Here is a 15,801-nt window from a genome sequence, read left to right as displayed (position 1 = left end):
ATAATACTGTAGGAGTTTAGAAACAGTTACTTTTTGATTATTGTAGGAGTTTAGAAACAGTTATAGAAGGTAGAAAAAGCAAGGAAATAGCTAAAATGTTCTTTGTGTAAAATGGCGTATGAAAAAGTAGACAAGATAACAGAGGAATTTAAGGAGATATAGAAATATGCACGTACACACAAAGGGCTTATTTAATAGGGGGTGGGGAAAGGAGGTGTGAGTACGGGATAGGAGAAAGTCGGAGTCAGTCAAGGAGTCAGGCGAATAGGGAAAAGTGCCAAACCAATCCAAGAAGGATAAATGTAAGAAAAATGTAAGGGGAGGTGAATTGAAAAATGTATAAAAACAAAGAAGCTTCCCGCCTTCGGTGTACTTTCCCGAGGTAGGGGGAGAGTACCCAACCTTGCAATGTTGTAAATGTAAATAAATGTTCTTTGTTCTCAACTTTTGTCTTGAGCATATTTTGTGAACGTGAAGGCACTTCTCACAATACTAAATGCACTATTGTCTGCTTGATATGCTTGCAGTACAAGTAATCCTCAACTTATGATGGGGTGACATTCTGGCACTCCCATCGTAAGTTGAAAAAGGGCAGTGGGATCAGTCTGGGGAATGACACAGGGCTGTCAGGAGAGCACGGGGCAGTGCAATGGGATCAATGTGGGGACCGACATGGGGCTGAGGGGAGAGTGTGGTACAGTAGGATCTGTGTGGGGACTGATACAGGGCTGTGGAGAGACACTGAATGTCATAGCCTAGCCCAGCCAAAATTCAAAGCACAATACGGATTCTACCATCTTAACCGAAAAATCATAAGTAAGTCAGGGACTATCTATATACCAGTTTGTGGAACACCTCTCCTTGGCTACTCTCTATCATGGCTGTGTAGGCTTTTCCTCCCTTTGGGTGATAATAATTGAAGAATGAATCACAAAATCTTTTTGTTTTCTTTTTTTAATGGCCCAAACCCCAGTGGTGAGAACAGCATAATTATTCCAGATGTAGTGTTCTGGAAGCCAGAAACATAAACAGCCCCAGATTGTCAGAAGCCAGTGCACAGTGATAATCATCTTCAGATTAATCACCAGTAACCCCATTGTCACCTCTTCACTTGCAGGAAAACTTCGAAAATCCAAAAACATTTTTATAACTACTCACAACTCTATTACACCACTGTCTGTAAGGAATTTGTATTTTCTCTCCATGACTTGTGTAGGTTTTCTCTGGGAGTTCTGGTTTCCTCCCACCCTCCAAAACATGCAAGGTTTGTAGATTAATTGGGGCAGCACAGGTTTCATAGGCCAGAAGGGCCTTCTACCGTGCTGATGTTGTTTGTTTGCTCCATGCTAGAATTCCTCAAGCCCAGTACAAACGTTGTTGAGGTTCTGGCATGGCTATTGTCTGTCATTATCAATATTCTACTTAGAAGTCCAGTCTCTATTTTCATTACACTAGATTATGGTCTTGCAGCTCCCTCAAGCAGCAACATCCCTAGCCTGAAGCCAATATAGTGATTGCCAACTTCTTTGTATTACTACAGCCCAGACAATGAGATGGGGGCAAAATTGTAAACAAAATATCTTTTACTGACAGCAGTAACTCATGGCACAGCAATCTATCACAGGAATATCACTGGGTGCATTGAGTCCTTAAAGATACCTTGGCTATAAATGTATCGTAGAACCCTACGTGAGCCACGTGCAACGTTCCCTCTAATTTTTAGCAGTCAGTGTGCACAAAAACCTTGGGTTGTGCAAATTTTTTTCTTTCCTCTGCGACCGAAGTATGTGCACACTGAGCGCTTGCACAAATGTAAATTTGAAATTGTTTGGAACAGGAAAGGTGATGTGAATTAGTGATGTGCAAATGTGGTATTTGAAAAACCGATTAACTAGTTAACAGAAGCAGTCAGCTTAGAGATTATTTTAAATAATTGTTAATTGCTATATTATTTTAGGTAACTAACCTTTTGTGTGCTCATTAATTCCCATTGTGCGCTTGTTGCAAAACATGAGCGCGCGCACACAAAGGGAACAGCAGCGACATAGTCATTTTTTGTTCCTCGAAATGGAACAAGTAATTGTTACTTTTCCAACAAGTATTGGATTGAATTACATTGATGGTTAATCAGCCCACTACAGCACAGAAGCTGAAACTTGCATGACTCTGACCCCTTGCTCCAAGACATCCAACTGAAACCAAGCTATTCCTTAACTTACTGAGCTGGTAGACCACATGTAATTCATGTTTGGCCTTTAGTTTTATGCCAACATAGTGTGGCACATCTAGCACAGCAGTATTCATTTGAATAAGATTGCCAACCTTTGTTAAAGAGGTAAATAGTTTGAACTTTAAAAACATTCTTATTTTGGTTACTATTCTGTAATTTCAGTCAAAGTCACATTCAAGTTTTATCCTTAAACTTTTAAATTAATATTTAATTGTTTTAATTAAGGTTTTTTAAACTATTTTTAAATGCCTTGGCTTGGATCATCATAAACTTGGAAAGAACATACAGATCATCCGACAAAATGAACCATATTGGATGTAAGAAAAAGGGAGGGTTATGGATTGTGAGGGAAGAAAGGGTTAGATTGACGTGGAGTAGTTTATGTAGGTCAGCACCACTTTGTAGGCTGAAACCCAGTGACTGCCTTATAGAGCTGTGCAGTAACAACCTGTTTGGTGTTGCATTGCACAAAAGCCTGGTGTAGCAAAGGGGATGGTAGGGATGTGGGAAGTAGGGTGCCATTTCCAAATTCCCAGAAAGGAGGACATGATGATAGGTTACTAAATAAACACATTATATATACAGTGTGTTTCAAAAGAAACTTTTAAAATAAAATTAAAACTGTATTGCAAAACACACACACACACACACACACACACACACACACACACACACACACACACACACACACACACACACACACACACACACACACACACACACACACACACACACACACGACTATGCCCTCCTTTTGGAATGGCTACCCTAAAAGTGGGATGGGTGATCAAGAAGTATGGATCAGATTTTACGCTATTTGAGGCATTACTTTGAAATGTGAATAATTGTTTAATATTAATCATTCTATGACATTTTTGCATATTTCCAGTCAGATTTAAAAATGCAATTAAGAAAGGTGATTGTTTAAATAGCAATTGTTGTCATTCAGCTGTTTTTGTTGAATACTGTACAGAAAAGTCCCACAAGACTCACTCATAACTGGACAACTGTTTCTGTACATTAAGACTGGAGAAATCCTACTTTTCTGCATCAGCAATAGAATAATAAATGATTTGTATAATGATGAGGAAAATAATTAGAGTGTAGACTATGTATGAGTCATGACTTCAAATGAGTAAAAATATAAGTGATTATTATGCATTTATACCTTGTGTAGGACCCACAGAGTTGGGGACACTGCAAAGTGCTTGGTGCCTAATGACTGTTTCTGAAATACATTCATTTTTATAATTTGATAATCATGGTGGTAATTTTTAGCAACAAGATCCCAGAAAGAAGGTGATAATAATCAGAATTTTAAAAAATATTGCTACTGATGTATTTTAATTTGGACAGACAGTATGAACCACTTGGTTTTCTCAATTGGAATGAGAAGTTTCCCCTAAAATGTTGAAATACAAGGTTGCCTGCTGTCATTTTGCAAACTTGCTTAGAATGCACATGTGATCTGGTAACAGAACGGCTGCATAAATATGCTTGGAATCTAAATATTTAAGTAGTGTCTTTGTTGTGGTAATGAGACTTTTTCATTAGGCACATATATTTTACACTGTGTGTACCACATTGGGCAGTGTGTAGATTTGAGTAATTAACAACAATATCATGTTCTGATACCTTTGTATTGAGGGAGAGGGTAAAGTGATCTAAGTGAAGCAGAACAACTGCAGTGGCATCTGGTTCGACATGCTTTTGATCAGAAAGGATAATCCTGTCGAGGAAGAATTAACCAACTGGCCCTTGTTTTAAAGCTGGACATTCTTCAGGAAGTCATTTTGTATATAAATTCAATAAAAGTTAAGGCTTTTATTGTGATTAATTGAAGAAATAATAATCTCTGAAGGGATTTTTAGACGTTCATAATTTGAATATAGATGTACTAGTCTAAAATGAAACTACAGAATTCAAAGAACACTCAGTTTAATGTATAAATGCTTCACTGTTATGTGGGATGAAGAAGTGTAGAGAAACTAGCTTTACATAAATTTGATATTTTGAGGGTAATTTTTATACAGTTTGAATTTGGAAGAAAGCCATTGCTATAATGTAACATAAAAGCTCTTTTTATTTCTCGTAATTTAATTTGTACTTATTGTTTGTGTACTTGAGTAGCTGGAGCAAACAAGAATTTCAGTTCATCTGTTCATTCTGCTCATGCACATGGCAAATAAACTCTTACTGACTCATTCATTCAATGTGAAGAATGTCATGAGCATAAAGTTCTATAAACCTTCAGGTAATTTCATTGTTAGATGCATAAGGGTCTAAAAGAGAACAATCAAATGGTTTCATTTTCTACTTTACACCTAAATAATTCATTTAATTCTGCATTTGTGCTGTGACAGAGTATTTAATGGTGGTTTGGCAGGAATTGTTAGAGCAGCTTGCACACACATTTTAAAACACAGAATTTTTGCAGGACTTTTGCAGAGGAGCAACAAAGTATCAACATGCAGCTTGTCGAGGAGAGCATGTGATTTTTGCAGGCAGAGACAGAACAGCTTTGCTCTCCGAAAAGGAGGGAGTGAGAGAGAAAGAGTCACAGAAATCAATTCCAGAGGTACAAGCTGGCATATTTTGGAAGGCTGCCTGGTCAAAGGAGAAGATTGGCAGTCTGAAAGGTGAGCTGAAAGAAAAAGGATCATCTGGAGAATCCTGAAGGGGGCAAGTTTTGTCAGCAAGACTGATTGAGAAGGAATCAGTTATGGATATCCTGGAAAAGGAATCTCTCTCTGAAAACCAGAAAGAACCCTCCTGAGTGTTAACCATTTGCCTGTTCAGCACCAAAGACTGATGAACTTTATTAACGTTAACTTCTGTGCACAGTACAAGAATTGCCTGCAATCAGTGAGATTGGACTGTGATCCAAAGAACTTTTCTAATCTTAAATATGCATTACACACACCTGCGCTTAGTATTAGAGGGGGGATTAAGTGGATTAGATAGGTTAAGTAAGTAGGTTAAGTAATAAGTTGAAGTTTAATTCTGTTTTCTTGTTCAATTATAATTAAAAACTACTTTTGTTTAAATAACCCTGTGTTGTGGTGCATATCTATTACTGCTGGTTTTTGGGGTCCTCTGGACTCCATAAGAGTGCAAAATGATCAATTATAATTGACCAGTTTTGTTCCTTAAGGTTTATGTTATATGATTATGCTGTATCTTGCTAAAACATGTGAGGTAAACCACTGTTATGCTATGATTGGCTGTTGCTGACTGGACACGCCTCCTGAGACCTATCCTACCCATAGCCCTTTGCATGCTTCCCATTTCACTCTGCCTTGAATCAGTCAATGAGATTGACAGCTGTTCCAGTCTATAGTTAATAAAAGCCTATCATTTCACTGAAGTTGTGAAATTGTGTGATTATTGACAGTGCATTAATTTTATTAACTATAAATTTTAAAGAAGAATGGAGCAGTACCTGAATCCCAAGAAGCTCAACATAGACCCTCGATCATTTGATGCCCTGAACACATTCGAACTCTGGGTATGCTGTTTTGAAGCCTTCCTGACGGTGGCCACAGCCATCATCACCATAGATGAAAGCCCACTGAGGCTCCTCTTCTCACGAGTCAGACTCCTGGTATTTCCAATGATCAATGACGCCAGCTCGTACATGGAGGCCATGGGGATACTGAAGGCCCAGTATCGCAGGAGGGTAAATGAGGTCTATGACAGGCATCTCCTGGCCATTAGAAAGCAGCAATCTGGTGAGTCAAGCGCCAAGTACCTGCAGGCCCTCAGGACCTATGCAGAGTGTGCAACTGCAAGGCTGTGACAGCCGTCCAGAATGCTGAGGACCTAATTCGGGACACTTACATGGCAGGCACCCACTCTGGGTACATAAAACAGAGACTCCTAGAACAAAAGCTACTTGATCTAAAGAGGGTGGTTGAATGTGGCCTTCCAAAACTCGGGGGATCGTCCTGTGCTGAGAGCGACTGATCGCTAACACCATCCCACTCCTCTAGTGACCTGACCTCGGTGACCTCTTACTTCTGCGGGCAGGGTAAGCATCTGAGGAAATGCTGCTTTGCCAAGGAGGCGGTATGCGCTAGGTGCAGGAAAAAAAAGGACATTATGATAAAGTCTACAAGTCCAAACAGACAGTCACCACTCCAGACAGCACGATCGGCGCCATCTCCTCTGCGAAGCCATGTGCGAGTCATGGGGGCTGCCATTTTGGACCATGCAGCATACACCACCTTCTCAGGCCTACAACACATGGGAGAATAGTGAGGGTGGCCATCTTGGGATCGAGAGCACCCATCAGACTCAGGCAGTAGGCTATACTGGCCTCCATCACCCTGAACTAAGAGGGACCACACGAACTTGCCAGGTCCATAATGGACATCCTGGTAAATGGGTGCATTATGATCTGTTTATTTGATAGCGGGAGTACAGAAAGTTTTATTTACCCCAATACTGCTAAGTGCCTATCCCTCAAGTTACAGCCTGCCAAACACAAGATGTCACTCACATCCAAATCCCATATAGCAGCCATCCATGGTCCTGCATACTGACCCTGACCACTGGAGGCATAGTTTACAAACATTCAGGCTACAACTCTGTGCCCCCTTGTTACTGGGGCTGGACTTCCAATGCCAACTTCAGAAAGTTACATTGAAATTTGATGGGCCCATCTCCCCCTCACAGTTTGCAACATACAGTTCACAGACAGCCCTTTGCATGCAATTTGAGGCCTCTTGACTTGCAATGTCAACCTCCCACCACCGCAGTTTTCCAGCCTCACCCCCAACTGCAAGCCATTGGCCATCAGAAGCAGATGATACTGTGCAGCAGACAAGGCATTCATTAAGTCAGAGTTTCAGCGTTTGTTGGGTGAGGACACCATCAAAGCCAACAATAGCCCTTGGAGACCCCAGGTGATTGTGGTAAAGAATGGGGAAAAGAATAGAATGGTCATAGATTACAGCCAGACCATCAACTGGTACACACCACTCATTACATACCCCCTTCTGATATGGTCAACCAGATGTTTGCTTTCCCTAGGGAGTCTGCATCAGGGACTACACTGCCTGCCTGGCTGACCTCCCCAGGACTGATCCTGCTTTGAAAGCACACCAGGCAATCTTAGACTGATCCACTGGTCGAGAGGGTCCACCTTCTCCACGTTGATCCCCATTATGCCTATGTTGTCTTCCCTGATGTGCACAAGGACATGGTCTCGATGTGGGATCTGGCACCATTGGGCACCTCTCTGACCACCATTGACCACTAACAGACACTCCCCCCTCACTGCTACCTTAAGGGTCCCTGAGCCTACGGCTGACCACTTTTTACCCCTGGCTGCTGTTGTCACCCATGATGCACCAGCACCACACTCCCTTATCTTTTCACCTGTTTTCCCCCCCTCCCCCCGATGAAGTGTAACCAGTGGCAACAGGCCGCAAGCTGCTAAGGGCACTATGGCAGCACCCCAACCGTTACTACGTCATTTTCTGTGGCAAAGGAGACCCATCTGACAGGCTTAATCTGTAAAATGTATATATTTGTTTCATTTTCTTTTCTTCTCACTCCACGGGTCTCTTCTTAAAAAGGACCAGTAAATGTGGAAAACTACTGTTATGGTATGATTGGCTGCTACTGGCTGGTCATGGCTCCTAAGACTGATCCTACCCATAGTCCTTTGTATGCTCCCCATTTCACTCTGCCTTGATCAGTCAATGAAGTTGATGGCTGTTTCAGTCTGTAGTTAATAAAAGCCTGTCACCTTCACAACTACAGTTTTTTTTTTGATTATTGATGGTGCATCAACATGCCTCAATTCCAGCCCAAGCTGTCAGTATTTCTAAGCGTGCACAAATTTGTTGAATTTAGAAAATTCAATACATTTGACAAAATAAATGTTGGAGTAATTGCCTGCTGAATATATGCCAGGTTGGATTTGACACAGAAACACAGAGCTCCCTTGTGTCACTGAAGGAGCCATTTGTCCCATTGAATCTATGGAGCTCTCCCACCCCCACTTTAATTCCCTTTATTTTCTCACATGACAATTAAATCACCCTCCACCCCCCCCCCCCATCAAAATAGTTTAATTCTCATAATCTTTAATTCAGCTCCTTAAGGTAGTGTCTCACACAGATGCTTTCAATGGAATGGAGGTCAGTGCCAGGGATGGACCTGGCTAGGTTTGCCACTCCCTGCAACCTTCTGCATCCTTGAGTTCTCGAGTTTCCAAACAAGGTTATGAAGCAACCAGTCAGTCTACTTTCTGCAGTACACCTGTAGAGATTTAATAAAGTGTTCAATGTCATGCCAAATCTCCTCCCACTTCTTGCAATGTAGAGCTACTGTGTGCCTTCTCCCTCGTTGTCTTGATGTGCTGTGTCCAGGGGAGATCCTCTGATATGTGGACTCCCAGGTACATGGAAGTACCAACCCTCTCCTCTGCTGTCACATCAATGAAGACTGGCGTATGGTGCCTCAGTCCACAATAAGTTCCTTGGACTTGCAGACGTTGAAAGCAAGATTGTTGTTCTGGGACCACACCACTAGATTTTGGATCTCCACCCTGTATTCTAACTCAGCATTAGCTTTTATTTGGCCAACAATGATGACGATGTCAACAAATTACAGACTGCACTGGAGCCAAACTTGGCCACACAATTGTGAGTGTGTAGGGAAGAGAGCACCTGAATGGATGGAATGTTATGCAGATGAATATTGGTTCCTTTATGAACTGAAGAGCTGGTTACTTTGCATTTGCCACACTCGGTGCATCCATCAAGATACTGTGCAGATGAATGAAGTCCTTTACATTCACTAAACAGGAAACTGAATGCAAATAGTTGTCTCAGTTGACTATATTTTGATAAATATTAAAGCTTTTAATTAATGTACGAGTTGGATATGGTTTTAAACAAATTTGTTATTGAAAGGTTTTTCAACATTTTTTTCTTAATCAACAAAGACATAGAAACAGTGGAAAAGGTTTTAAAGAAGCCATCAGATCAGTCAATGGATGGGGCCTTTGTTTCTGCTGACCATCCACAAAACTAGCAGCATATTGGGAGCCATGCATCCACCAAAGCGTGACTGCAGAGAGAGGTGAATGCAAGGCATTGGTCCAATCCAGCCACATCTTCTACTGCAAATGAAGTGATTTGTTGTATTCAGACTGACAAATAGTTCTTTTTAAGTTAAAGATAAGTTTTGTCCCTTTGTTTGCAAATAAAGCACAAGATAAATATGCATGAACTAATGATGGAATATCTTCTTAAAGCATATTGGACAAATAATATTTCTGAAAGGTAGAACCAGAAGATCAATGCTTATTTTTCATTATGCCCAGTACCTTCTCAATTAATTTGAGTAGGTGGCTGTGGTGTGCTGTTAGACAGAATCAGACACACACAAGGTAAAGATTGTACAACAGGTTTTAATCCACAAAGACTTCCACAGAGCCAGGCTGGCTGTGGCTGCAGCAACTCTGAGTGAGGCCGGCGCAGGCATATATCCCGGAGGATGACTGACACCCGACCGGGTGGGTCTTGATCCTTTCAAGCTGACTGATTGACAGCCGGCGAGGTGTTGTCCTGTCCCCTTACACTCCTGCAGGTACAGAGGTTGCCCCCTGCAGGAGGCCGGCGGTACATTCCTGCAGGTACAGAGGTTGCCCCCTGCAGTAGGCCGGTGGTACATTCCTGCAGGTACAGAGGTTGCCCCTGCAGTAGGCCGGTGGTGTATCACCACAGTGGCTGATCTGCTTTAAAGAAAATTACAAAGGAAACAAAAGGAAAATGAGTGAAATGCAAAAAATTATAGGTTATATTGTACAAACATTTGTGATTTTATTTTGTTGAACATTCAGTTTTTCCTAAAATATTATTTTTTCAATTGCAGATTCTTGATGGTGTTGATCTGTTTGATCTTCAGTGTATTATCTACCATAGATTATTATGCTGAATTAGCTACAGGAACTCTCTTTTGGATGGTAAGAAGATTCATCTGATATTTTGGAATGTTATTCAGCCTGTCGGACTTTCATTCCTTTTGAAATGTGTGTAAATAATAATAATGTGGCTTCATGAAAAGGCAGACATCTGTAGCCCAAATTTGATTATCATAGATCAAATTGAAAATCTATCTTTATTTTCAATAAACGGATGCTTCTTTGTTATTCTATTTATGCAACAGTAGAAGATGGCAGAAGACTTGTTTTTAATGAGAACATTTTGTAATTGATATCGGTCTTAATTTTGGGATGTGGAAATTATAATGAAAACTTACTTGGATCTATCTGTTCTTGGCCTTGTCAACTACCAGTCAATGCTGTAGGTGCACACAAGTAAATTTATTTTAATGCTGGATATCTGAAAATAGAGGCAGAGCATACTGGAAAGACCCAGTCAGTATTTCTGGAGGGAGAAGGAGAGTTAACCTTTCAAGACAATGAACTTTCATTACATCCTTCTCTATTTGATGGTACCTTTGCATGGTTTAGAATAGACAACCTCATTTCCATGAGATTTTATAATGACTCAGGTGTAAAGAGTTTGCTGTTGATCAATGTATGGCCCCTTTTAGGAGTCCTTGGTATACAAGCACATATAGAACATTCACTATATTCAATGAGCAAATTTGTTGACTTTCATATCGTGTGATTTTCTTAGATTGTGTGTAATGTGACTGACTGCACTCTAGAGACAAGTGAGGAGTACAACACACTTTTAATAGCTTGCAATCAATGGCCTGTAGACCTAATATTCCTCAGGTGAATCTGAGGTAAGGTGGGAAAACCAGGGTTTATATTGGGGTAGATGAGGGTGGAACCAAGGGAGGAGCCAGCCATCTGAACAATACACAGACAGTGAATTCCAGTTCACTGTAATGTGATAAACCATTGTTTTTTTTTGGAGGATAACACTCTTCTGGGTCTGTTTAATCTCTGGGACTGGAAACGACTTCTCCTGGATTATTGAAACACATGCCTGTTGCAAGTGACCTTGCTTTGTAAAATAGCAGAGAAAGTGGTCTTGCTTTTTATGGTGCCTTGTTGAATTGTCCTAAGGGTAATACATTGAGAAGAGTTACAACAGGTCAGATCAGCTAGGTTAAAAAAAATAAACGAAGACATAGGGCTTATTTATTTTCATTCTCTGCTTATTCTTCAATTGAAGTAGTCTTTTAAATTTTACTTTTCCATGTTCAATACATAATGAACATGTAAATGTTTTGGACTTGTTTTCACATCATAATACGAGGTTGGAAGTATTGTGTATTCTATTAATTTTCCCTGTAATGTATCTGTATGATGACATTCTGTGAGTGTTTTAATGAATGAAAAGTATCAAAGTGAGAGAATAATTCATGAACTGTGGTCACCAAGAGAATGTGGGGTCACTCGTTACCCTTCGCAGAATTCTGTACCATTAAGCTTATCCTTGTCTATAATTTTCAAGATTATTATGCTTGTGCCTTGTGGAAAAATACAAAATTGGGAGAGAGGAAATTATGACGGTGGGCAGAAGGTGGGGTTGGGTGGGGTGGGGAGTTATTTGGGAGTAGCTGTTATCAGCCAAGCTTACAATCGATATGTGGCAGTGGTTTAAGAACAAATTAATTAGACTTTAGGACCAGCATGTTCCAGTGTGAAGGAATGATAAGGTAAGGAAACCTTAAATGGAGGTCATGAACATATAAGAAAAAGGAGGCACATGTGAGGTTCTGGGATCTTCAATCAGAGTCCTGGAGGAATGTGAAGATTGGTGGAAAATACTCAAACAGGGCAATAGAAAGACCAAAAGAGCCCGTGCAATGTTCTTGGTGGCCACTATTAACAAAAATCCCAAGGCATTTTATTACAAATAAAAGGATAACTAGAGAGAAGATAGAATCATTTGAGGACAAATGAGGAAATTAATGTTTGAAGTCAGATGAAATGGGCAAGGTACTAAATTAGTACTTTGCATCAGTATTTACCAAGGAGAAGGACATTGCCTGTGAAAGGAAGCATAATGCAGAGAATGCTCACGTGTTAGGGCATTTACAGATCAAAAAGAGGTGGGGTTAATTCTTTTGAGGATCTTTATGATGGATAAATCCCCTTGGCCTGATGGGATATATTCCTTATTATTGTAAGAGGCAAGAGAAGAGATTGCTGGGGCTTTGACAAAGATCTTTGCATCCTCATTATTGACAGGAGAGGTCCCAGATCACTAGAGAATGGTTAATGTTGTACTTTTGTTCAGGAAGGAAAAATGTATAATCCATGAAATTATAGACCAGTAAGCCTCACATCAATAAAGGTGAAACTATAAGAAATTATTCTTCAAGATAGGATTCATGCAATTTTGAAAGTTGTGGTCAGACTAGGGACAATTGACATGACCTTGTGAGGAGCAGGACATGTCTTACTGGTTTGAGTTTTTTGAGGAGGTGACAAAGATGGTTGATGAGGATAGGGCAGTGGATGTTGCATGTATGGACTTTGGGAGGTCAAATGTAAGGGGAATCTATACAGTTAATGGCAGTGGTCTTCAAAGTGGGAGTCCAAGTTTATCACCCATTGAAAGTAGCCAGACAAGTAGATTCAGTGGTAACGAAAGCATATGGCATGCTTGACTTCATTGGGCATTGAATGTAAAAGTAAGGAGGCAATGTTGCAGTGATATAAAACTTGGGTTAGGCTGCAGTTGGAGTACAGGGTGCAATTCCTGTTACAGGAAGGATGTGGATTCTTTGAAAAGAGTAAAGAGATTTACAGGGATGTTGCCTACTTTAGAAGGTATGAATTATGAGAGATTGGACAAACACTGGTTGCTTTCTCTGAGGCCTAGGAGTCTGAGCGGAGACCTGACAGAGGGTTATAAAATCATGATGGGCATTGATGACATGCACAGTCACACACTACAGCACATGCATTTAAAGTGAGGAGAAAGAAGGTGAAGGCGAATATAATACACAAAGAAAGTGGTGGGTGCCTGGAATGGGCCGTCAGGAGCAGTGGTAGAAGCAGATATAATGGTAACATTTAAGGGGATTCTAGGTAAGCCCATGGATTTGAAGGGAAAGGGGTGGCCAAGCTTTTAATTTTTAATTTAGACATACAGCACAGTAACAGGCCATTTCAGTCCACGAGTATTTACTGGGGCTGTCGGTTAATTGGATGGCACAAACTTGTTGGGCAAAATGGGCTGATACCGTGCTGTATGACTAAATAAAAAATTAAAAGGTTGGCCACCCCTGGGATAGAGGGATGGCTTTCAAGTGAAAGCAGGAGATTTTGAATTTGATTTGGATATCCTGTTTGGTGGAGACATGGGTTAAAGTGCTAGATGTTAAATATATTAAAAACAGTTAACAATTTTGTCATTGTTGAATTAGCTTTTAGATGTGATTACTAACAAATGCTGCATCATAAGGATAGATAACTTGTTAAACAAAATTGTTAGTGAAAGTGGTCAGATGATAGATTTTTAGCTCACTAAAAGCTCTCACCAATGAAGCAGTAGGATCAGTGCCTGTGTAACCTGTGTAGGCAGATAACCCTAGTATTGAACAGATGTGCCTGACATCAATTTAATGCTGGAAATTGTGACACAGGTACCAATTTGTATGTAAAATTATACTATTTAAAGATTATTACCTGGATATAATAGAATGCATGTTATTAACAGGGGATTTAGGGTAACCACAGAGGCAGTAATAGCCCTCACCTCAGGAGAGAGAGGCCGTGCTTGGAGTACTTTGTGTAATTGTGGTCACCCCATTACAGGAGGAATGTAGAGGTGTTGGAAAGGGTACAGGAAAAGTTTACCAAGATGTTGCATGTTTAAGGGTATGAGTTATGGGGAGAAATTGGACAAACCTGGGTTGTTTTCTCTGGAGTGTGGGAGGCTGAGTGGTGATCTTATTGAGGTGCATAAATCAAGAGAGGCTTTGATAGGGTTGACCATCAGAATTTTTCCTCAGGACAAAAGTGTCACACCCTAACAGACATGGATTTAAGGTGAAGCAGAGGCAATTTAAGGAAGGTGTAAGGGGAAAATATTTTACACAAAGGATGGTGCCTGGAGCTGATTGCCAGGAGTAGTGGTGAAGCAGATGCATTTACGAAGCTTCTTGATAGAGACGTGAATATGAAGGGATGGAGGAATATCTATCAGTTGCAAGCTGATAATTACTTAGTTTAATTTGGACATCATATTCGGCATAGACACAGGTCAAAGGGCTTGTTCCTGTGCTGTACATTAAAATATAAATGTATAGTGAACTGAATGAAGAAATAGACTCAACAATGTTTGGATGCAGTGTTTTAAATAGAGCAAATCCTATCACAATAGAAATGAAATTTATTCAGTTGTTCACGTTTGTTATCATCTGACTGTTCATATACAAACCGATGAATCAGTGTTTTTCCAGACCATGGTATTCATACACAATACACAGAACATAGTAATCTCATGTATAATTTAAAATCAAAATATATAAATATTTTAGGATGATTTACTCAGTCACAGGATACTGTTCATCAGTCTCACAAGCTGTGGGGAGAAGCTATTACCCAGCCTGGCAATTCTGATTTTGTTGCTCCTGTACCACCTTCTTGATAGAAGTGGATCAAAGTTACTGTGCGCTGGATGGAAAGAATCTACTATAATCCTTTGAGCCCTATTTAAGCAACGCTTCCTATATATATGAACAGTGGAGGAAAGGGATGCCTCAGTGATCTTTTCGATCCTCTGATTTGACTTTTGGTCCAATGCCTTGCATCTAGCACGCTGCCCAATGATGCAGTCAGACAAGACACTCTCAATTATGTTCCTGTAAAAAGTTGTCGAGATGTGAGACTTGCCCTCCTCAAACCTATTAAGAAGTGTAGGTGTTGCTATGTTCATTTTGTTCTTTTAGTTGTGTAATCTTTTTAATGGCACTATAGGGAACTGTCGATTTTGTGTTCAATTGACACTGGGCCCACTTCACCTGAGACTGCAAGTTGAGCTTCTTCTGTAGCCCCTTTCAAATTATAGCATCTGGGTAGCCCACCTGGGAGTCGGGTACGATTACTGAGGCAAAGGTGCTGGAAGCACCTTTCAAATTGCAGGGGGATCTAACCATTAAATCGCCAAACCAGCGATTTAAGGGGGATCCTACCCCTGTGATGACGCGGTGACGTGTCACACACTCACAGGAACTATCAGCCATCAGTCTCCCCCCCCCCCCCATCAGTTGCTATCTCTGTCAGTTGCCACCCCCACCATCAATCACCACCCCTCCCATCGCCACCATTAATTGCCACCCCTCCCCTCAGTCGCCACCCCCACTGTCAATCACCACCCCCAATCAGTTTCCCTCCCCGTCAGTCACACCTAACACTGTCAATTGCCACCCATCCCCTCAGTCGCCACCCCCACTGTCAATCACCACCCCCCAATCAGTTTCCCTTCCCGTCAGTCACAACTAACACTGTCAATTGCCACCCCTCCCATCAGTTGCCACCCCCCCAATCGGTCACCCTCCCTGTCGGTCACAACCCCCACGTCAAATGTCACACCTGTCAGTCGTCACCCCCACTGTCAGTC

The 15,801-nt window shown here is 41.0% G+C and overlaps 1 protein-coding gene across 1 annotated transcript in view; it reads left to right on the top strand.

Annotated features, from left to right (window-relative positions):
• The window catches only part of LOC138746044 (potassium voltage-gated channel subfamily KQT member 1-like), a 325,548-nt gene that overhangs the window by 26,153 nt on the left and 283,594 nt on the right, over positions 1-15,801 (top strand). The window contains exon 4 of the mRNA XM_069903760.1: positions 10,121-10,211. Coding sequence (XP_069759861.1) covers positions 10,121-10,211 — 91 coding nt within the window. The remainder of the gene's footprint in view (positions 1-10,120; positions 10,212-15,801) is intronic.

This window comes from Narcine bancroftii, chromosome 11 (assembly GCF_036971445.1).
Source record: "Narcine bancroftii isolate sNarBan1 chromosome 11, sNarBan1.hap1, whole genome shotgun sequence".
NCBI classification, from domain to species: Eukaryota; Metazoa; Chordata; class Chondrichthyes; order Torpediniformes; family Narcinidae; genus Narcine; species Narcine bancroftii.
This window is presented reverse-complemented; position numbering and strand designations above follow the sequence as displayed.